Source organism: Haliaeetus leucocephalus, unplaced genomic scaffold, assembly GCF_000737465.1.
Source record: "Haliaeetus leucocephalus isolate CR32 unplaced genomic scaffold, Haliaeetus_leucocephalus-4.0 Scaffold848, whole genome shotgun sequence".
Taxonomy (NCBI): domain Eukaryota; kingdom Metazoa; phylum Chordata; class Aves; order Accipitriformes; family Accipitridae; genus Haliaeetus; species Haliaeetus leucocephalus.
In genome coordinates, this window is record NW_010973284.1 from 11199917 (window position 1) to 11224901 (window position 24985).

The 24985-nt window shown below is 36.5% G+C and overlaps 1 protein-coding gene across 14 annotated transcripts in view; it reads right to left on the minus strand.

Annotated features, from left to right (window-relative positions):
• Positions 1–878: 878 nt before the first annotated feature.
• USP33 (ubiquitin specific peptidase 33) overlaps positions 879–24985 on the minus strand; it is a 55210-nt gene continuing 31103 nt past the window's right edge. For 8 of the 14 annotated variants that reach the window (XM_010582539.1, XM_010582536.1, XM_010582541.1 and 5 more), the window contains 6 exons: positions 22875–23044; positions 21429–21510; positions 18726–18834; positions 16717–16819; positions 15886–15954; positions 12301–13500 (listed from right to left, as the gene is read on the minus strand). In XM_010582539.1, coding sequence (XP_010580841.1) covers positions 13343–13500; positions 15886–15954; positions 16717–16819; positions 18726–18834; positions 21429–21510; positions 22875–23044 — 691 coding nt within the window. In that variant the 3' untranslated portion in view covers positions 12301–13342. Of the gene's footprint in view, positions 1064–5432; positions 11740–12300; positions 13501–14572; positions 14787–15883; positions 15955–16716; positions 16820–18713; positions 18835–20496; positions 20565–21428; positions 21511–22874; positions 23045–24985 lie in introns of those variants that run through there. The other 6 variants (XR_775324.1, XR_775323.1, XR_775325.1 and 3 more) reach the window with 6 other exon arrangements.

The window sequence follows — 24985 nt, forward strand, 5'->3', positions numbered from 1 at the left end:
CGCCGCCGGCAGCGGTAGCAGCCGGCCAGCGCCAGCAGCCGGCCGGCGCCTGGTGACTTGCAGGTTTGCTGGGGCTTAGGAAGGGGAATGGGGAAGCAGGGCTCAGGGGCGGCGTTCTGCTGGCTGGAAGCGCTGCTTCCCAGGTCGCCGGAGGCAGTTGCCGCTTCTGGAAGTCCCCGCGCCTGCCTCCGCAGCCGGCTTCGTGCCCCAGAAGCGGGGCTGTTTTGCTCGCAGCTCCCGACCGCTTCCCAGCGCTCTCCCGGCTTTCTCACTTCAAGCCGTGCCTCGGGAACAGGCACCGCGGGGTACTCCAGCCCTCTGGGCTGTGACTAAAAAGAAACCCATCGCGCTTCCAAATTTCTGATGTATGGTCCTGCCTGGTTCTCGGCTGACGCGTATGTGATCACCAAGAGTTACTATTTAACGCACGCCGCCTGCTCTAAGGGGAGATTATTTACCTCCGTACTCCTACAGAGGGAGAGGAATTACTGTGTATCTCCAACTATCCTCGTAACCCCTCGTGGTTTTACCTGACATACCACAGTTACAATGCATCCGAAGAGCTAGCTTCGTGTAGCGAAGAAACACAAAAGACTCCGGTTTCCTGTTAAATGCTTATGAAATTCAAGAACCTTTCATTAAGAACAATTAACAACTTTCCAAACTGCTAGAAAACCCTAAACTAAAACTGTTTTCTGTTAACAGAAGACTAAGTGCTGAAAAATATTTTCAACTGCTTTTAAAAGTAGTTACTGGCTGCATGGTAATTCAACTGACTGATACTTCTGTAAAGAAAGCAGATTTAATAAAATCCTAATTGCTAAAATTGCAAGTCTAGTCATACAGACACACTCATTCTGCGATGCCAGAGTCTGCAGAAAAACCTTGGTAGCTTTTCCACTTTCCCAAGCAGTTCTCACTTTTCCTTGCATCTTGCTGACTTGGAAGTCTTCTCCTGTGATCAGATTCAAAACAACTGAAATCCCACAAGAGAGGGAAGGAAATTTTTTTTCTTGGATCTGTACCACTGTTCTCAGGCAGTCTTGTGTCTGTGTGCCTGAATCTGAAAGAGGAATGGTGCTTTTTGCGTTATTGCAGGAGCATGTGTAAGCATGAAAATGTTGTGAATTGCAATCCATTTAAAAATGTATTCAGCTAGCTAAACAGCTGCAGTGGCTGAAGATATTGCATTTCAGACAAGTGTTAGTACTTTCACAGTAGAACTGAGGGTTCTTCTCAGCTGCGTCAGTGCAAAATTGATTTTTTTTTTTTATATTTTTTTTTCAAATTCCCATGGCCATTGAAGGGTGCAGTTGAGCAACAGAGCCGACCTAATCAGATGGCTTGCTGACACACAAGGCAGCTCTGTTTCCCCCATCTTCCCTGCCCCCAGTCTTTCCCACTGCCCACTCTGGTGCTCATCTACACACACGGTAAACCAGCCAGACCTCCTAAACCGCCAAGAAACTGTTTCTGGTGTGTTAGGTTTCAGCTAGAAAATAAGCTGCATTGGCTCACCGTGGAGACTGACAAGAGAGCCAGCATGGGAGGTGGAGGTAAGGGAGTGTTGCCAGTAGAGGGGAGGAACAAGACAATCCTCTTCTGGCAGCAGTAACTTTTTGGCAACAGGATTAAACCAGTCGAACTATATTGTCTAACCACACCCTGCACCAGGATTTGCCTTGAATTCACCGAGGAGGACTTAAATATTATATTCTGCCATCTTGTCTAAGAAGCAATAATGTCTAGTGATGGGATGATAACAAAGAACAACTGTTGTTAATGGTGTGATGTTTCAGGTAATGGTTCCTGCTAATGAAAGGGATACTCCTGAGGCTCTTGCCCCACCTCTACATGCCCCCTGCTTTTCCCTGGATTGAATCCAGCCATTGTGTATCTACAGGGTAGTTTGGCTCAGCTAACCTTCCAGAGGAAAATTAACAATATGCAAAGAAGAAAAAAGCAGCCCCTGTGTAGTAAGAACTGAGATCAAGCAGGTTTACTAAGAACTCTGCCCAAGAGAGTTTACATTTAATTCTGGAGAAACCTGCTTTGTTTGAAGCTGGCTGGGGCTCTACATCCACTCTGTTGTCCCCAAAGTTCAAAACTTCTTTTTCATCCACTGATGGTATCTTGCAGCCCCTTCCCCAGAGTATCCTATAGCAGCTTTTAAATAATTCCTAACTAAGTATAAAGGAATATGCTCCTGTCTAGCAGCACCACATCGCTTTCTCCAGTACATCTGCACTTCCAGTCAGTCTCCCTTGCTCCTTATATACCCTACCCCAAACTATATCACATTCCTAAGTCTTGTGGCTACAGTTTCATTTGTGCTACAGCATCTATCTTGTACCAATAATTGGTAGTTGTATTTATTATGGGCAGCCTTCACTATTACTCATTTATAGGGTGATAAAAATTTCTCTGGTCTCATCAATGGTGGTAGTAAAAAAAAAACAACCAACAAAACCACCCACTATTCTGATCAAGAGAAAATGGCATTAATGACAGCTTTTCAGCACGTTACAATGGGACAAGCTAAAAAATACTAGATCAGCCACCCTCCCCCAGGCCAGTACTTTCTACAAAATCAGGAGCTGAGATGCTTTATATCCCTCCACATCACTGAAACTTCAGCTCAAGTTTGTGCATAGAGAACTGCCTAAGACCACAAGGTCCAGCTTTGATGAAACTGTTACATGGCTCATGCTTTCAGCAGCAGCATCTCTGTTTTCACCTATCTCAATCCATGAAATGGCTTAATTGTTTCTCCTATTATTAGAGCAAATTAAATGTGTTTCTTTTTCTGACAAAAGATTAACAAAGTTCACTCTACAACTCAGCACAATTGAGAAGTTGATCCTGAAGACATCTACGTAGCTCTGTGACAGCTACTCTGGTATCTTTACACCATGCCCCAAGAACAGCATTAGCAAGCTATTACTGCTTGCTACCCAACACTGCAGTCAAAACAGGGCTTATGTTCTTGGATACAGCTCTAGATCTACACTGGCTCTTAAAAAGGGCATACAGGACAAGGAAGATTATAGCTGAATTCATCTCCAGAGTTCAGCTCAGGCTTATTTGTTCTGACTCAAGGGAAGCCGTACTGGACTGGCTGGTTGTGTGGAATTACTCCAGTGGCTGCACAGTAAGCCCTGGACAAGAGCAGAGAGAATCTTCCTAAAGCCAGCTTATGTTCAGTAGGGTCAACTTCCACAGTATGGCCCAAACCTAATAAGCCATCCTGGACTGGATGCGAATTGGCTCAGCACAACACGCAGAAGTCTCTGCACTAATAACTTTACCACCTCAGTCATTTTGTTTGTAGGTACTTCACAGGTGGTGTTTTGGATTTGTATTTACATATTTCTGAAAGAAAAAAAGAAAAAGCATTTACATTCTTGAGAAGAAAATGCCAACAATAGTTACAGAAAATAACTTAAAATTATAAAAGAGAAGTTTTTATTGAGCTAAAAGAAAAAAAAACAAAAAAAATTTTAACAGTGTTAAGACCATTTTCTGCTTTAATGTCCATCCTTGCACAGAATCACTTCATGTTTTGTTACAGGTCCTCTGTTCTGCTGCTCAGTTCTGCCTGCTGTATTCCCTGGAGAGCCCTAAATTCTAAATTTTTTTTTCATTCATGCTACCATATGTGTAAAGAACAAATATGAGAAAGGCTACATTTCTCTTAATATCATCAACAACAAAGCATTTTCAGTGGTTTTACCTGAAGCAAAATGCTTTAGATAAACAAAATTGTTTTGTGTCTAAACTTAAAAAAAAAATAAAATCTACTGACTCATTTTGGTGTGGCTTCAGTAGCCAGTTTTCATCAGAGACTGTACAGGCTTTTTGCCACAACTTTTATTAAAATTTACAATATTATCAATTCAGTAACATAGTAACAAAATGCATGTCTTTAATATTTTCACTACTTCAAATACTACTTGGACAAAGACTTTACAGTAGTTATGGGAGTCAGCATGCCAAAAGTAATAATAAAAAAATTACTAAAATCATAATTGAAAAAAAATGCAATTGTGGTAAATTACACACAATTATAAGTGGTCATCTGATAACTACTCAAAATAAATCCGCTCCAGCCATAAATTTAGAATGTCTGTTTTTATGACACTTGGTTTTTTTGTGCGAACAAGGCAGGGGGAAATCAAAGTTTTAACTCTTTATTATACAGAACAATCTCCAGTCATTGATAAAGGATACGTACATTAGGCAATTTACGAGTCTTACAACCCACACAGACTACTGCAGAGTTGACTTCCGTTACTGAAAGATGTCATAGTCCATGTTGAAAAAGCAAGTTGCCAATTACAAAAGTTAAACGCATTTAGGAAGTTATTAGTTTATTTCCATTTTATGCCTGTATATTTAAATTAGGGGCAATCTAATCCAAATTGGTCTAAAAAGTTGCAGTTAAGTAGATCTGATACTTATTTTTAATAATTAAATTAATTAGACTATATTTAGTACAAAGTATAACCACTCCTCACACATGAGATATTGCCATTTAAATGGCTTTTTCTAATTTCAGTAGGGGTTTCAAAGTCAGGTAGATATGAAATGATATCTAGACTGTAGTGCATTATTAAAAAAAGAATTCCAGGTTGGAACTCATGAAACATAAAAGCAGTATACCAAGAAGGAAGCTTCTTGTTTTTCAGAATGTATTCTACTTCTTAGTTTTTAATGCCCATGAGTGAGGTTTTATATTTCAAAACTGAAATATTGGTATCTAAAATATTTTAAATCAACTCTATTCTCTTACTTGTTTTATTTCAGTTACTTTGAGCATGTTGTTATTCTAGTGTATAAACTTTGACTCAGGCTTTGAGAAAACAACTGTCCAGAGACTTCCAGGTTCTGGAAGATTTCACATATATGAGACAGGGAAGTTTTGACTAAATCAGATTAGAATGGGAGCTGGACCTATATGGGCACAGGTGTTTCTGCCTAAGGCTACTGAAAAATTGGAGTCTACATTAATAGTTACCTTACTGGAGTGTTCACATCAGCAGTGACTTTTAGAGTTAGTTAGCTTACTCCAGGAGTTTTATCCCTTACAGCCTATCCAAACAATCACTTTTATCTTTCCCCTCTCCTTTAGAAACTTCCCTTTGTTTCATGTTTGGAGCACTCTCAGGTATTAGTGGTCCTGCACTAATACTTTGAATTATGTACAACCTACATAAAGATGTGTCAGGTCATGGAATATCCCTGTTACTGTTTTGACTACCTTGCATATTTCTTCAGGTCCTAGACCACAGTAAAGGGCTCTATTGTTACTCAAACCGAGCAGCATGTAGTATGTCAATGTAAACCAGAAAAACACAGATTAGAAGTTTTCAAGTAAAATCTAGAAAAAATAAAAATAAAATAAAAAAAAGAGACCTGGCACATTTCTGCCTAGCCTTTAGGCATGTTTTTTTTCCAAACAGAAAAGTTTTTTAAAGACAAGCCTAGCTTGTGATTAGGGCCCTCTCATACAGGAGGTGAAAGGTTGAATTTTTATTTAAACCTAATTGCCATCACACAAGAGTGGACACCAGCACCACTAACAGTTTAAGAAGGAGAGATCCCTGTTCAGGGCTCAAATCCAGAATGGAGGGTAGGCACTTTTCAGATTTAGGTTGACAGTGCGGTCAGGAAACTTACACCTTCTGGAGACAGCTTACAGACCAGAAGCCCAGAAAGTGCCTCCATTACCTGTATCTTTTTCAGTATCTACAGAAAGAGCCCAGGAAGACTAGCCTCTGCACTTGAGCATGTGAAGTCAAGGTCACACATGAAGTTCAGATTGCTACTGATCTAGTTTAAGAGATAAATTACCTCCACTACCCTGCTTGGTTGGAAAGCCAATTAATTATACTACAAACAAACAAGGTAGGAAAGAATACATTTTCCTTACCAAAAATTATTCAGAAGATGGGACACTAAAGAAGTGTTCATAGCTAAATAAATGTCATATTTCTTGCTTCTACAGTTAAATTGTAAAGTCAGTCCAAATATAAAAATCTCAGTACTGGACTAGAAATTTAATTGAAAATATTGTCTAACTGAATTAATAGCTGCCAATCAATTAGCAATTTGGCATGTACAAGCGCAGTTCTTTTGTTATAGCTGAAAATCTCAAAGTAGTCTTACTTCTGGTCCTAAAAAGAAGGTGTGCGCATTGGTGGAAACTAACATGCATTCACAGCATGAGCAAGTGCTGCATCTCTGTTCATTTGGGTTTGGCATTTTAACAGACACCCGGGGGAAGAGGGGGGAAAGCAATGTATCACCATGGTAACCAGGACATCTTGTTTTAGCGTGTACATTAAAAACCACACTGGACAGAACAAAATTAGTCACCTAGAAAAATATTCATTTCTGGGCAAAACTATTCAAGAACAATGAAAATGAAAAGGTCTTGGCATTGTCCTATGAGATAAGAGACAAAAATTGCTATTTTTGACAACTGACAATTTATTTTGAGCTAAGTTTTTTCTTACTTGTAAGAATCAAATGCTTCCTCTCCTCTGCCCTCCTTATTCTTCTCAACAAAGTACTTTAAGATTTACTTTCTCATGTGGTAAGTTATTCCAAAAATGGATCTTACTAAAGCTCTTAACGTATAATAAGTTCTTTGTGAGTTCCAAGTGAGAAAAAGGAACATATCTGGAAATGAAATCTTCTCAACTTCATTTATATTATGGAAGCATTCTGTGGATGGTGACTGCTTGATTTTTGCACCTCCTATGCTGCTGAACAAATGACTAGTGAGAAACAGAAGTGATTTGAGATTCACTAACATTGCATAAAGGCATATCAAAACTGCATAAACAACCAGTGTATTCCTATTACTCCAACTTTACTTTTTCACTGACAGTTCATTTTATAGTAGTATATAATCAGTAAGTGTCAACTCTATTTCCTCATGTCCACTCATTTCAACAACCAGAACTTGTACCTTTTTAGCTAATCAACTCAATCTTGAACAAGTCAGAAAATGAAATTTCTTGCTTATTCATCTTATACTTGTCCTACTTGAATGATCAAGTTCCTACTGCATTTTCTTAAGTCCAAACATATACCCATCTATGACCCTTATAAGGAAACTTGTCATCAAGTGATTTGGCATGTGGTATCACTAACAACCCATAAAACCTATCACACACATCAGTGATATGTTTCTCACAAATGGACCTTCTTTTTCTAGCTGCATGTCTCAGGTGACACAGATTTAGAAGAGAGAAAACTTTCGTGATAGAGTAAATAATACCAGCTTTTCTATGAAAAACATGACTGCTATTGTAAGCAAACATCTGTAATATTAAATGTATTATAAACAGATGACATTTTATCTTACTGTGTGGCAGTGTTCACACTGCTTTTTATGGAGAAATAGCCTTGTCGCTTTGTTGAATGGCTGAAAGCTAGGCTGAAGCTATTCTTATCTTAAGACAAGTCACATGTTTTAAACAGATATATATATTATAGAATATATTCAAGAAAACAAGTTATACTTTTCACCATTAATGAGAATAGCGCTTTCAAATTTCTTACTGATCAAGGCTGTTTTCTAATCTGCTTAGATTTTGAAAGCTAATATAAGCCAAGTTTGTTTGCAACCAGGTAATTTCTGTGAAATAATGCTGAAAGTGATTTGTCTTTCTTTGTGACACTTCAGAAATCTAGAACTCTTATTTTGCTTCCTGCTACTAATTGTCAGCTCTGGATGGCTTAAGTAGAGAGGGAAGCCAGAAAAGCCATCTGTTTGGAAGAATGAAAAAGCCTAGTTGTTTTACTCATTTCCTGGGCAAAATGAAGAGCTGAAAGGTTTTCAGTGAGAAAACTGCTTAGACTGCACTAAGCCAGATGTATGAAGGGAATTCAAAAGGAATAAATGGAACAGAATTTTCTTATTTCAGTATAAAATATTTGTATGGCAAATAGGAAGCAACCACTTGCCCCTTTAAGCAGATAGTCTGTAAGTTTTCCTGTAAATTTTCCAAATCTTAGGTTTGCTTTTCCAAATGACCTTACGTGATGAATAACAAGATAATCTATCAATCAAAAAAAAAAAATCAAATGTTAGCAGTAACATTATAAATAAATGCCTATATTAACTTGAAAGAAGCATCTTGGCTTTAGTCCTTTTAAGAAAACCTAGGATATCTTGTGTTAGAAAAAGCCAATCACTATATAAGTTTTGAATCTGAGAAGCAGGATTCTTACATAATGCATTAGCATAGCACATCAAATTACACCAGATTTCATAGCAAAAATTCAGGCCTAAATGGGCATATTTAACTTTTGCTCCACCAATGAAAACTGCTTCATCCACATAATATATTTCTATAGCCAAAGATATTTCTAACACTTTATGCTGATATCCCACTGTCAGTGGGACATACCACTAACTCAACAGGTACTGACATGAAATTACCCTGCTTTGGGGCTCTTTAGGAAAATATGGGACCATACAAATTTACAAAAGGCTCCAAATATAAATTCTTTCAGATGTCACTGAGTGTTGCACTCTGCTGGAAGGACAGATTTCTAAGAGTATGTTATCATCTAGCCTCCAGAGTAGGGACTAATGCACTACTACTTGTTAGCTCCAATCTTGACATCTCTACTTGGATAGCTTAGTCAGAAGTTAATTTCTATCAGCACAGCTCTGTTGATAGAATGGTAAGCATTCCCACAGGACTGTGACTTCTGAGCAAAGCCAAACAGACTAGAACTTCCACATCAAATATGATATCGCCAGGGAGAAGAAATAGATTAATTACATAAAAAAAACCTAAATAAATTAGCTTCCATTGACCCAGCTGCATACAGTAGGTTTGTAAGTCATAGTACAATACCTAGACAGAGCAGATTCAAACGCAAGATCTCTTTACCACTGTCAGGGATGGGTAGCAAAAATGGGTGTGGCTGTTCTCCCTTGAATTCAGATTTGGCAGGTGTGTAGTGTCTCACCACAGAGGGCTTACCCTACAGCAGTTTTTGTCAAATAGGTATTAGAGGATACTTTAAAACATGTTTTTGCTGCATTCAGGCAGCTCAACAGCTGACAATTACAACAGTATTCAAATAAAATAGAGTTATCAAAATGGTTCTGAGTCCATCTGATATGAATTAATAAAAATAGCTTTTACCCTTTTTCATCTTATCTTCATACAGCTTTTGAACAGTGTATGAAGTCTCTAACTTACCTAGCAAACTTTCAGGCCATTACTGTTGGGAAGGCTGACACTCATTACATCAGTCAGTTGAGTGTCATTTATCTATTTGAAAACAGAAAACAACCTTTATTGGATGTATCTACTCAAGATCACTATTCCAACATAGAACCAAAAATAATTACTGTAGTGCCTCCAGCCACAGTTCAATTAAGAGACTGGAGAAATAGATTATGTGCATTTATATATATCTCTCTATATATCTATCCCTAGACACAGGAGTAATTTAGATTATACTTGCAGAAACAGCCTTCTGGACTACCCAAGTTAAACAATGAATTTGCATCACAGAATTGTCTTCAGAACTTCCTTCATTTCCTGATGTTCCAGTCACAGGAAAGGAAGAGACTGTCCTTTAAGTCAGTAAAAGTATAACATGGGATAATTTTACAGCTAACAAGCAGGTAATTTTTATTTACTTTATTAAGCAGACGGACTACTTAGCTGTCACTTCTGAAGCATATTATAGAAGTGCCTTATTTTACTACTGAGTAACTCAATAGCTCTTCCACTAATCTCTTCCCTCCAATTACACTGTTCAGCTACATCACACAGTATCTGAAGCACTCTCCTCGATGCTGGGGGTTCAGATGAACAATTATACCTATACTACTTGCAAAAAAACTTCACAAATTTAGAGAAATCAAGGTTTAAGCTGGTAAATTTCCCACATCCCCCATGCAGTTTTCTCCAGAAGAGAGGATTAAAGTTACCAGACTGAACAGCAGGCTTTTAACAGCTCAAATCTAGATTCCCAGGCCTAAAACAAGGACTCCACTGGATTTTTCCCTTCTTGAAATGACAGCTTCCCTGGCACCCAAACACATTGCTGTGTTTCCTCAACTGGAAACAAATGAACAAAGAATCCAAATAGTCTGGTGAAAGGCTTATGGAAAAAAATAATTTCCACAGCCCCTTGCCGAGATGCATTCTTTCTCTGCTGCAAATCAGACAGCTCTTCACAGTAAAGGCTTCTCCTTTACCTATTCTCTGAATTGTTGCCTTCCTTCCAGCATACACAAGCCATCCATCGGGAGTTCTCCCACACTGTCTTACTTTAAAAGGCTACTTCCATTTCTGTGGCATAAAATCCCTTGTAGAGCTCTCAAAGGGCTAAAAGCAAGACAGTCATCTCTTTGGAACTGTCTTAAACACAAACACATCTACTTCATCTCTGCAAACTCTGGATTTCTTCTTTTCTTTTTTTTTAAAGCATGACAAACAGTTGTAGTGTGAAGATGCCTTTTACTGCAGTGATAGAGGCATTTCACAAACTCTGCTAGTTTTAAGTGTCTCGTTACTGATTTATGTGCATCAAAGTTTAAGATTATGTTTGACTATGGATTCCCAGAAACCCAGTGGAAAAGACTGGCAAAACTGCTAGAAGATTTCTAGATTTCTAATAGGCTACCTAAACCCAGCAGAAGTCACCATTGATAAAGCTGAGGCAAATATCCCTACTCGTCTAGGAAAAATTGTTCACTATTATCCACCAATTATCTCCACACTGGAAGTGTTGCACCTTCAGCATCCTTTTAAGTGAGAGAACAACTTCATTTTCAACACTGAGTCTTGTTGCTCTTCTCTGAAATAACCTCAACTTGTATTTATCATCATGTAGCATCCAAAATTGGGAACAGTACAGATGAGTTCTCACAAGCAGCACAGCACCAAGTAGAGCAGAATAATTACCTCCTGTGCCTCACATCTGATGCTTTTGTTACTATTACCCAGAACAGGTTTTGTTTTGGTATCACTGGATTTTAACTCTTAGTCTGATCTGCTGTAATACCCAGAATACTTAGCACAGAACTGCTTCATTTCCCCAACAAGCTGATGTCCTTAACACTCAATCCATTTTTCTTTTGCAAGTTTTACAGGGGCAGTCTGTTTCACCATCCAGATTATTAATGAAAACATTGAATAAATTGGGAAACCTGACCACCATACAGTGCTTTAACCAAAAAAGATATTTCCCAGGTTTCCAGTTAAGAATATCATGTAGGAAAAATTCTTCCCTAAAGTATGCAGACCTATTCATTGCTATTTAGCTTTAGTATGCTAGAGAACCTTAAGAATAGCTTAAATGAGATAAAACCTTAGAAAAAAAAATTTAAAAAAAAGTTAAAATAAGACAGTATAAATCCAAGTTTAGTTTCATCACCCTAATATGAAAAAAGGACAAAACTGGAGGTGGGAAGTTAGAACAGCCTTACACAGGCCAAAGTCAGCAAGTAACTATTGACTGTACATAGGCAAGTCAACTTTACCTTAATAAGTAAGACAAGTCTGTAGTAGTAACTGATGTGTTTACCTTGTAGATACAGGGGTAACTTGATATTAACTTCAAGTTGCCTTATCTACTAATATAAAATTGTCCAAACACCTTGTCAAGACATTAAAAGTCTCTGCTCAGTGTTTCTTTACATTTACACCGATGTACATGCAAGGCTTCTCAGCTGCCAATGTCCCATGATCTCCTCTGGAATTTAAAGAAGAACACTTACATAAAAGTTCAGAAACTTAACAGGCTGGCCAAGAGTTACCTGCAATACAGTTTAAAATTGAAAAATGTTTTCCTTATGTACCAAACATATAATCATTGGCTTCATACTGCTGTCCTTTTACCCCTTTTATTTGCTCTGCTGTGTTTTTAGTTCTAGTTTTTCTCAGGTAGGCTGAGGAAAATACTGGGATTTACATTCAGACAGAACTGACTCCTACATGGCACATTACCAAGTACTTAAGGTTAGAGGACACTTTCTCTAGGACTCTTTTAGGTGGCTTTTTAACCAGAATGGCTTTAAGTGGTTTACAAAGTTCAAAACCAGTTTGATTTTATACTAGATATAAAATTATCCAGAAGAATGTTATGTCAGCATTTTCTTACTTTGGAGCTAGAACTGTCAACATCGTTGCCTAAACATAAAGTGGTCAAGAAACATAGTTATGTGGGTGTAACAGCAGTACCACAGCATTACTTCAAAAGTTTTTGTATTGATGTAATAAATAAAAACGTTTAAGAAAGCTTCCCCCCTGCCTCTTCCACAGTTTAATTTTTTTTTTTTTATTGATCCAGCCTTGAATAATGCTGCTTATTTGGTAACAATATCAGGCAAAAACAAGAGCAAGTGCCATTCTGCATTCCAATATGAATCATTCAGTAAAGTTTTGCAATATATACACTTTATCCAGCTTCTGACATTATAGGTCATCATGCCAATGAAAATTTTTAACAATACAATAAAATCCTTCAAATGGAACTGTTTATGAATGTAATTCAAGAGACCAGACAATTTAATTTCTGAAATTTATATCACTCATGTCCATAATCATTTTACATTTCACACTTCATGCTCTCAAACATTACCCTAGAGAAGACTAAATCTTTTTGTCACATATACTATTAAAGACACTAGCCAGGTTTATAGAGAGTTACAGAAGACTATAATAAGATGTAAAATTCAGTAGGTAATAAGTTATGACATTTGCTGACTAAAACAATATTCAGTCTACACTTATGTTTGATCCATTCAAATACAATAAGTATTTGGATGTTATATACTACACATTTCATATACTTACAGTGCAAAATAAGTGAGAATTTTTTTCCTGAGCATTTAGGAAATTAAAATCCTTTTTCTTTATCATTGATTGCAATCCATTTAAAATATACTCCCCATATACCTAGGCTTCTCAAGACTGTAAAATTAAGACAGACAAAAGTTTGTAGATATCAGAAGCCCAATCAGGAATCAGAAGGGTTATTGAACATCTCTAAAATTTGTCCCCATTTTTCAAGTCTAAGGATATAACAGGATTTTGACTTATACCAGAAAGTTCAGAAATTACATTTTTTCCATTGACCAAACACTCCAAAATGTACAAGCCACATGCCTTCCAAAACAGAGAAACAGCCTCTATTTAAACAAATTGTAATACATATTTCAACTTACTATTCTGTAGTTAATGTAATGCCCAGTGAGCTGTGCCTCCAGACATAGGAGAATAAAACATTTAGGAATGTATTTTGGGCATTTTGTAAGGAAGCTGGAGTCCTTACAAGTTCATCTTTTTCTCAATAGCTACAGACCATGAGTTTCTAATTCAATCTTCTCCTCTGTTTGCAAGATATCAGGTTCTATAGGAGGAACAGGTGGTCTGAGTATAATCTCTGGACCTCCACCATAGATTGACTGAAGAAAATTCCATGTTTCTTCAGATATTTGTCCAGAATCTGCACCTGAAAACATTTTTAAAATTTTAATTACTATTTAGAATAACTCTTTCATGATTTCTTTGAAATCTATAACAGATACAAAAAGAAAAAAGAATATAGATTCAAATTTAAAACCTTAAGCTGAATTTGTGCTTTATATTGCACCAACTGCCAAACCCAATGACATATTTTGTGTTAATTTTATACTTCTTGATTCTTACAACTACCTGCTCTAAATTTTCCAGTAGTTAACATACCTCAAGCACAAAACACATGAAAGTTCTATGATAAATATCTTATCTGATATTTATTAATAAAGATGACAACTGGTAGCTCTTGGTCCACTGGAAACAATGATTCACATTAATATAAGGACATGCAGTCCCATCAATTACACAGTAAAGTTCAAGGACTCAAGATTCTTGCTTCATCAAATAAATTAATACTGATAGTAAAGAACAGAAGTGTGAGAACCACAGTGAAATTCTCAGAACCCCAGATTGAAACCACTGTTAGGCCATTAACAGCCCCTCTAATGCTCCTTGTATGCCAGCCTGATTTCTTTTCATTCACCAATTAAAGTCTTTGCTTATCATTCCATTCCTTTGACTAGAGGACCCTCTCCTGTCTCAAGTCAGCATCCAACAATCATTTCTGATTTTCCATAACCTTTTATAGTGGCAAAGGGCAAGGGAGCATCAGCACATTGCCCCTCCAGGTTTTAACACAGGGATCCTGTCTGATACAGTTGAAGTGATTTCTTCACAGTAACCTAGGCAGAGAGAACAAACTCCTGTTCTACCAAAATAAACTCCCTCTTCTTTAAGCAACTCATTAAAAACCTGCCCCGCAGCAAGTTTCGACCAACATCCTTATTAGATACTATTAATTTGTCTTGTTAAGCCTAATTTCAGCACCTTCCTGCTTAAAAACAAACAAACAAAAAAACCGCAGCACCATAACAAGGGGACTTCTCCCCCTACCTCCTATACTTTTCTATCCTCACCACCCGCTCCAGTGGGCCTACTACTGTACTTTATGTATAAAAAGTTTCCAAAGAGGAAGGGTACAAAGAGCTGCATGTTTGTTTACCTACACTAACTCAGCCATGCAAAGCTTCATCTGGAAGTCATGATGCAGATCCTGTGCCAGTACTAGTGATTTTATGCCTCAGTTCTACTCATTTAAGTTCAGGTTCTCAAAAAACAACTCCATCTCTCTAGGCACAAAGGCAGATCTTGACCCCCTTATCCAGATTCCGGCTCTTCTAATGGTCAGATTTAACCGAACAGGCACCGTGAACTAATGCACTAGGATCAGTATCACAGAAATATGTAATAATGTACACTATTTAGTGGCACTCCCACCTCTTCTCTCATGACTTACGAGACAAAGTTTCCACAGCCTATTCGTTGTCATTTCTACCCAAGTTCTAATTTGAATCAACGTAGCTGAAGGTAAGTCAACAACTGGCTAATTTGCCATCAATTATTGATTCTAAAAGGATTAATTTTTTTTGCTACACATCAGTCAGATGCTTTATACATTGTATTTCAATTCTACATTAGCACTTAAATCATTAAAACGTACTGCAAAACTCATGAGTGCAAGAACTCCTTCTTTTTTAAATACACTCTTCACATTTCACAATTGGTGAGGTTTACGCAGGGCCTAGTGGCCTCCAGTGAACTGCCATTGGTAGGTCCACTGTAGCTGAGGCATTAAGTTAAACTGGGAAAAAAATCCAGTTAAATAAATGTTAATCTTAATCTTCAATTTTATTTTTTTTAAGCTAAGCTGCAATGAATTTAAATATTCATAGGAAGTCTAAAGTCTTCATAAAGCAGGCCATATTAGAATATTTTTCTCTGTACCTGCCAATTTCAAATAAATGGTATTAAGCATCTGACTGTGAAGAATAATAAAAAAACCTGTATCTTTGCATGCTAGAGTAGTTTTTGCAATGTACAGTGGCAAGTAACTTGCAGAAAAATGAGCAACAGCTTTTACTTACTGTGGTTTCTTTCCCTCTGTCAGAAGTAGCTCTCAATTCAAATTAGGTTTCAGGATTCAAATAACTACATACAGATATATGACACAGGCTAAAAGCTAAGCATCTCCCAATTTACATTAAGAAAACCCAAATCAATCCAAGTGATACAAAGCCAAAGCACACTTTCACCATTTTAAACTTACTCTGCACCTCCTACACTCTCATCTGCACTTGGATTAGTCTATTGCAGATACTAATTCTTATTTTAAGAATAAGCTGGTCCCCCCTAAATGCACACAATACAAATTCACTAGGAATTGCCATTTTCAATAACAGTTAAAAAAAGAATTCATAATAAATTTTCCAAACTTCAGCAAACACATGAGCCCAAAGCTGCATCAACATTGGACACCTACCTTGTTTTAGAACAGCATTTCCACATTTTGTTACTGCAATCTTAGCGTTATCAATAGGACCAGGAGGATCTAGTGTAACAGAGATATGATTAAAATTGGGAGAGCTGAAAACAAGTGGCAGGTTGGAGGTTCTATTTTCAAATGGAAGGAGAAGTAGTTCATTTGTTTACTGCTTGTTATTGTACTGCTTAACAGTACATTCTAAGTTTTTAAAAGATAATCAGAATTTTAATTAAGAGAAAGTTTTTCAAAGCATTCATGATTACAGCAAGTCTTCAAGCAACGTAAGACACAAATTAATCCTAATTCTTACCCCTAGCAAAATTGTCCTAGTGCAGACTCTGACAAGATTGTAGAACATTTTATCAGTGTTTCCATTACAAAACTTTAGAGGCACCTAAAGTAGGCTACAGTAATATTATTATAGTTGTTACTCAGTTATCTATGAGTTTAGGTTGTGACAGTGAGGTCACCCTTCCTCCAGAAGCCATAGCATTACCTATCCGTTTGCACAGCAAAATCTATCCCCCCTTGTACTTAGATCCAAATTTCCTGCTGCTGGTAACAGCAAATCCTCTGCAAACAAGAAACATACTTTCCACAACTATGCCATTATCCATTCGTGTGAATTATTTGACTATATTCTGTCATTTGGTTCCTGGATATATTAGTAACCTATAAACCCCATGTCTTACGTGTTTATTTTAAGAGCTTTTGTTGCCTTCTCTATCTGTTTTTCCTACAGCCTTCTACCAAAGCAGAAACAGTACCACTACAGGACAACAAAAAAAAGAAAAGACTACCCATAATTTGAAATGGAGCACAACTTACCACTGTCTTTAGCCTTTACAAACCCTTCCCATTCTCTGAACCATTGCATACTGATGCAGTAAAATGTTGATGGAGATTCTTCTTCTTGGAATGCTCTATTAAGCTGAAAGGAAAAAGAAGCCGTGTTTTTCTGTTGTCTTTTTTCTCTAAACTACTGAATTCTTTTAACCACTGCAATTATTAACAGCATAATATTACACTGCTACAGAACATTTTAAAGAACTACTGACCATCAGAACAGTAAACACCTGGTGAATTCCCACAGTGAGATTTTGATGTAGTGGTAGTCTTCATATTAAAAGATGATTTATTTTTTACTTGAGAATTTACTTATTTTTTCCTGAAAACAGCAACAAGTTCTTCTTAAGCACAAGTGCTTACCCATCAGACACCATTGGATAATTACTGTGAAGGCTGAACTTCCAAGTAGCAAAAGCAAGCAGAAAACTTGTTTTTGTAAAGTAAAACAAAACTGTGTTTTGAAAGATTTGCTCCATAATTTTATGGAAGGTCCTTTGTGTGATGAACTATATCTTCATCTATGTTTGGTTTTTGCCCTAATACTTTGAACAGATGCCAGTACAATTCCAAGCAAGGCATGGTGAACTAATGCACTGGGACTTTTCATGACTTTTCTTTGCTTCAGTTAACAAACATGAAATATTTTTTGTTCCTACTATTTTAGAATTAAAACAAAACAAAACAAAAAACCACCACATCATGGTTTTCTGAGTTTCTGTTGCAAGGCAATGTAAGTGACTATAAATTACAAAAAAACAGTTAAGTAAAGAATCTTTAAATAAATTTGTTTCTATCATTGTAAAAAAGATTTTTTTTATAATTAAAATGTTCAGAAGTTTAACATTTTATTCTTTTTCAGAGAGTACAGATCTTTTCACAATGTTATTAAGAACATGCAAAAAGTCACTTAAACCTTTAAAACCATTATCTTTTAGCTGTGTAATAATATAGTTATATTTCTACCTTGAAGCCATGAACCTAAAGCATCAACACAACTTCCTAAGGTTTCAGCAAGAGAAAGTTCTGCAATCATTCCCTAAAGCAATCATTATAGAGGACAACAGAATTTTCTGTCTGATAACCAGTAACAATACTTGCACAATGGTGCACATATAATCATTGTTTATGCTGGAAAAATACTGATCACAAAAGCAAATGAGGTTCACTCAATGTTGTTAATAATAATTACTATCCAGTGGTAACCCAGACTAAAGAAAAATCAATTACTAAAAAGTTTAAATAGCAGTTAAAACATGGAAAAGGTGACACAATCTCTGAAGTGTGATTAAAGCACAGATAGAACTGAAAGAGCATCTGCAATTCTATTTTTCTCCCTCTCATGAGTTAAGATAGCAGAAATGGGACTCCAATATCTCTGCATTTATTTTCACTGAAAACTTCAAAGCACATTTTTGATTTAAGAATTACAAAATCATTACTATTAGTTATTTTACCAGACTCATGCACATAAATCTCTAACTCATGGAAAATATAGTAGCTGCTTGATACTAATTTTACAGATCCATTACAATACTAAGGTATCTACTTCACACTGAATTATTTATGTTTGTTTATGTCTCTAATGATATCTTTAAAATTAGAAGTAGAGATAAAGATTATGATTAACCTTCTGTCGGCACAGTATTATTGCACTTAAACCTTATCAGATTGCACATAACAGATCACTGGCAGCGTAGAAAGAACAACTGCTCATGTGGCTGCACTCTATTTCCATACTATAAAAAAGCAATTTAAGAAACACAATAAATATTTTCTCCAAGTACATTTCCATATAAACAGTTATCTGGGATATCACAAGAACATTACTGTTGCCAACAGGAAATAAGGGGTTCTATATAGGTATACAGACATTTAATAAAGTCCATTTGTTACAGGTACCACTTATGCACTTCTGGTAACCCCTTCAGTCAAGTCATGAATATCAGGTGATGTCAAAAAGCAGAATGAATAAGTGTTTACTTTTTTACCCGAATAAACATTTCCAATTCATTTTTCCTTCTTTTTTCAATTCTTTCAGACTCTATTTGGCAGGTATGACAAACATACAGATGGTTAACAGCTGGTCCTCCTCCATACCTGCAGTAAAAGTAAAAAACCATTAACCTTGAGGAAAATACCATATAAAAAGATCATGCACCTGTAGACATCACAAGTGTCAGCTTCTTATAATATGTAACAGAAGTTTGATACATACTAGTCTCACTGATCCACAAATGACATGGTGTGTTTTCCTAGTAATATTTTGTACTCTGTCCTAAGACACAACCATCTTCCAAGTTCTGACTGCCTAAAGCTATCTCAAACTCTGCTGCATCACATACTTGAAAAGGTGTTACTACGGGAAGAACATGTCAGTGAGCAAGTATTCTGTTATATACACACCATGTGTGATTTTATTAAAGACCTCTAAGAAACAGAATATGGAAATGTTCCAGTCAGTTCTCTTAAACATGTTCCTCCATTCCATTGCAGGCTCTTCATCAGTTTGCAACCTCCCTGACACCAGCCTCCAAACTTGTTTATTGTTTTGTTCTTAAAAAGTTATTCTCCATGACCCTCCCCTCCATATTTTCCTTGCGTGGAACAGCATACATGGAAGTCTTCAGGGGCACTGTCACTGAGAAGCACAGGTGATAGATATATAGAGAGAAAGATATGTGTGTCTGTGTGTATATATGTGTGTGGTGTGCATGTGTGTGTGTATATACGTATCACTATAAACATGGGCACCATTTGCTAGCCTGGAAACTAGAAGCCGGATAAAGAAAATATTCTTGAATGACTATCAGCCTTAAGAGATGCATTTACTACAACAGAAAGGTCAGGTTAAAATATACATCAAGATAAAGATATTCCAGGTTCTACTTCCTAGTTTAATAATTATTTTTGTCAGAGCAGTGTTCTCTTCCAATTTCGTTTCTCTTCTAGAACTTCAGATTTTATTTTAAAAATCTTACATTAAATGAGATAAAAGAGAGTGCTCCTAAGTATAGCAACATGAATTAAAGTTCAAAATATGAAAGTACTTAAGCAAGAGTTAAAAATAATTGTTTACTTAGTGAAAAAAATTAAACAAAATTCTGCCATTGAAGGCATTGCTTTTTCTTCCCTTTTTAGACTTGTATGTTTGTCAGTCCATAAAAATAATTTGGGGTGCTCCCCTCCCTCCCCCAAATACAGAAGTGTTGTATTTTAACTGAAAATTAAAGCATTATTTCAGTCCAACAGCACTTGGATATACAAGTTTTTTGGTATATACTCAATAATCCCAACTTAACAAAGACATATGTTTCATAAAATGGTCATCTACCACTTAAATTGCACCTCTGAAGATGACACTTTGTCTTTAGACTGCACTGATCAGTTCACAAGTTTTTAACTAAAATAGGTCAAGTATGGATTATACTATATTATTTTGAAGCAACTCTGAATTTGGAATTGAAAAGGAGTAGTGCCACATGAGCAGCAAAATAACTGGGACATGGACTGGCAACCGGTGTTCCAGATGAATATCTCCTTTTCCTTAATGTTATCTCATTAAAAGTCAGCTTCCACCATATTTGGCTTCCTCGCCCTAAATTCTTAACCACTGCAGCCATGGTATTCTCCCATAATTCCCAGATAACAGCAAGACATAAAGCAAAACATGGTTGCTTCAGAACTACTCTATATTGAAGGGTGCATGTGCCAGAGGAAGCCAGACAGAACAGACAAATGTTTAGCAGTAACAATTCATACCTCTTTTCTACCTAGTAGATTACTCTCAAAATCTGGAGGACCCCATCATCTCTGGGACTTATACTTTTCTATCAAATGATTGAAGTTTGACATCTTGTTAAAAAAGTTAATAGAGAAGGGAAATTAATGAGAGGTTTAAAAACATTTTCCTTCAGATATAACAAAAAACTCTGCATACAGAAAACGGATAATGTCTTTGTTGGTTGGAAGAAAAATTCAGTACATCTAGGAAAGTGGAAATAAGCTGGAAATTGTTTCTATTTTTCATTTGTGTCCATTGAAACTTTAAAAGAAAAAAATCCCAACCCTTTAGCTATAGTGCTTAGGTGGCAGAAAATTAACAGGTAAAAATATTTAATGCAAGTGCCATACAGAGTCCTTAAGGTCATCAACAAAGCTGTTATGCAGCTCTTTGTTACTTTAAAAGGAGAAACTTGTAAGAATCCCTCCTTTATAAGCAAGCACTTAAACCTGATCTACATTAAAAAGTGTGGAGTAGTTATACAGAATGCTTAGATATAAGTTATTTTGAAGCAGTACTGGCAGCTGAGGCTATGGATTCAAAGCCAACATAAAAGAAAAGCTGTCTCAAGCCAACAAGAGAACAGGAAGCTGCTACAGAGAGGTCTTTCAAAATACCTCTTGCAAAGCGTACTTTTGCTGACCTACTTTGCATCATTTTGTACATACCATACATGTTTATTGGTTTAATACTCAAGTATTATCCCAGTAACACACTACTTTCTGAGGCTTTTAGCATTACTTTGCACAAGCAAATTATATAAATTGGCCGTTTGCAATCCCTTCACTGAGCTTTGTGCCTAGAGGTTTTTTTTTTTATGAGCCACTAATTCTAAAGTCTGTGCTGCTTGGCACATTTGCTCTCAAACTGAATCACTGGATTTTTTTTCCAGTTACAGTACAAAACTTACCTGCTATACAGATTATCCCATATATTTTGAGGTAGCATTACAACTAGGTCCTCTATGAAGTTAGCTTTGTGGGGAGGAACACCTTCAGAAGCACCAACAACAACAAAAAAATAGTTAGAGGTCTCTAAATAAAAAAATAAAACCCAGAACCTTTCAATAAATTCAGAGAAATTGTGTGAAACAAGTTTTACCACAGTATAATCTATTACTGTATTTAAAGAGACCACTCTAATTCTAGTCTTTTATGAGGCTGAAAAGTTCATAAAAAGTAGAAGCAAAATACATGAAAGATTAAAATTAAAGGGCTAGAATCCTTTTTAGATACTGATTGCAAAATGCTTAAGGTATTCAATTAGAATGTTAAAGAGTGATTACATATTTTGTTTATGCATGTAAACATATTAGCAAACCGTCTATTCAATATTCACTTATTTGCTGTAGACCTTTTCTAATTACTTCAAACATGAATGCTTGAAAGTAGTAACATTTTGAGCAAGGCAGAAATAGAGGGGGCTGCAGAATTAGAAGCACTGAGTTGAAGCACATGGTAACCAGCAATGTGCTATGCAGGAATTCTTTTGAATAAGGAAAATCTAATAGTTTGGGCACTTGTACAAGAGTCATCTGCTGTAACCCTGCAAAAGGAAAGCCACAGCCACAAGGGCTCACGTGTACACACTCTGCAAATTGCTACAGGGGCACAATATTCCCACATTAAAAGTTTGGTTCAGCAACAGGGGCAGTACCTCTAACTGCTAATCTAATACAGCTGTATTTTTTATTAGAAAATAGGTATAACACCACCACATAGTAATGATTTATTGGAATGTTAGCACTCAAATATGGATATTTCCCCAAATATGTTTTGCTTAATGTAATTCTCTCATTCTTATTAACATCTAGCACAATGCAAAATTTTTATGCTCCTATACAAAATATACAGAATTACTACTCTATTTTCACACTGCTATGCACTGGATACTCTGTATCAGACCAATTTTTTGTCCTGCGGCTTTCAAACCTTCTTGTTGCTTCTAGCATGTAGCTGAGAAAAAGATTTAGACTGGCAGAACAAAGTATTAAGGATGATGATAAAGTGACAGGATTTTTAAAAATGGGAATATACATGTTTAGGAAGCAAGCAGATAAGCCAAACTGTTCCTTGCTAAGAATCAAGAAAGCTTATAAACAAAATCAAGTGTGCAGAGAAAAGAAAAAAAAAATTAGGAGAACTTCACACAGCATCATTTCCAACTAGTTAGCTACTAAAATGACAGAAATAATTTACTTAGAAGTTATAGTTCTAATTTACTGAAGAAGTTATAGAACTTATAATATGAACTTACTATATTCAAATCCCTTTTTAATTAAAACAAGCGTACATCCCTATATAGCTACTAGTCGACAGACAAATCCTTTTTAAATGATACTCAGTTACAGTCTCACCTCCATGCACACAGAGAAAGTCATTATTTGAAATTGGTCCTGGCTCTGCAAAAGTCTTGAATTTATTTAACCACTGTCTGGAAACATAGAACTGCAGAAGACTTGGTTCCATCATATTCAGTAGACCTGATATCCTCCGTCTCTCTCTCTGTGCTTCTTCACTGCTCTTTCTATTACCGAAATAGAAATCATTAAACAAATACATATCCTTGTGTACAGTGCAGATAATTTACTTTGTGAAAAGAAAACAGTACTTTCAAGTAAATTACCTGGGCCACGTCTATATTTCAAAGTTCTACTAGCACGAAGTAGTTGACTTAACATGTGAAAAACTTGCACCTTTTATGCACAGCAAGAGCCCCCACCTAAATGTGTGGCAGGAACCTAGACTATCTCATTACAGAACCATGTGTCACAAGAGTCAGCACAGTTAGTACAGAGAGGGAAGGGCAGCAGAGACTACTTGCTCTGTTAAACCTGTGCTTGTCCTTAGTTCTGACAAGCCATGGCACAGGTGTTATCGTGCTCACAAGAAACTTTTGCCTGCTTTGTTCAACAACTCAAAAGATCCCTGACAGTTCTCATTCAGCCCACCAGCCTGAGAAAGCAAATAGTTGGACTGCAACAGAAACAGCAGACTATACTGCAGAGGTGATTACTACCACAGGAGAAGGAGATAAGGGTCTGCCCACCTGCCCATTTCCTCTATGCATCTTTTGAGCTAAAGTTTTGCAAGCAGTACTCCTTGGGCAGATGTTCCTTACTTACCTTCAGAAGTAAGGTTGAACAGTAAGTAGATTGGGTAATTCCCCTACACTTCCTGTATCTCCCTACTTTTCTCATTGAGCCTGTTGTTGCTATCCAGGTGGAAGTATCTCTGCTCTCCTGTTTTTCGATTGAATAGAATCTCTCTTCTCCAAAAGCAGGTTTGAACCATTCATTCCATCCTCCAAAACTCTGACCTGAAACTTGACTCAGCATCACGCAAAAGCTGGGCCACCTCAGTTAATTTATGGGCTCAAAGTTGACTCAAATAGCTGATAGAAAAGTTTCAGGTAGACCTAATGGCTATAGCAACAAGGCTATTTATAGTATAGCAAAACAAGACTAAAAGAGTAGGAAAAAACAAATGCTATGAACCCAATTAAAATACATTACCTACTTAAATTCAGATCAAAATTATTTAACAAAAACCTTAAGGTCTGAAAATGAAATTCAAGTAGGTAAGTTCATTTTCCAGCTGTAATTTAAAAATGCATATACCTACTCTAAGCTTTCTAAAATGCTGAAAGAACATCTGTTTTGTGTGTGTGGTAGTGTTTTGTGGGTATATTCATTTTTAAAACCAAATTTTATGAATGCTATTATTTTATAATTTATTTTAATATGTTTGCCCACAATCGACTACAGTGCTCTTTCTTGGCAATACATTATGAATTCCACACTCCTTTTAAAAGAAGACCTACTGAGTCAGACTCACAGGCTTAGCTCAGACAGTGGCAGGTACAAGTGCTCCTAATGGAAGTTAAAACATTCTCAGAACACATCTTATTTCTTGTGCAACTCTGACAAACTATCTTGCGGTCACCTTCTAGTGGAAATTTGATCTTAGTACCAGAAATTTAGAATTTGTAAATTGAGTTAAGTTACTTTTATTATTTCAAGTACAAAAATTCCTTAGACTGAAGATGATAATAACATGACTTCTCGCCTTTCACTTCAACTTTCAGGACAAGACCAGCCTATAAATTCCCTGAAATTAAACTACAACACAGTAAAACCTCTGTTGTTACACATCCCATCTGCTAAAGACTTTCCACAATTCCCTTTAGAGCTCTAACAGTTAAGAGTCTGTGCGCAAAACCGCCCCTTGCGCAGAATTACTTTCCTCTAATTGAAAATGAGGTAATTGGTGGCTAGTTCTAACAGTTGCTTAAAGTTCTCTTTCTAGTCATCTTACTATGCTTTATTTATGCAGATTTAATTTTCATTTTAAGACCCATACGTGTTTTAGCAGTGACAGAGCAAGTGTTAAGGACATAACTGAAGGATTAAGTCTCTCTCCAGTATAGGCTTTTCTGGTTGGTCCAATTCTTCCATTATAATTTTTG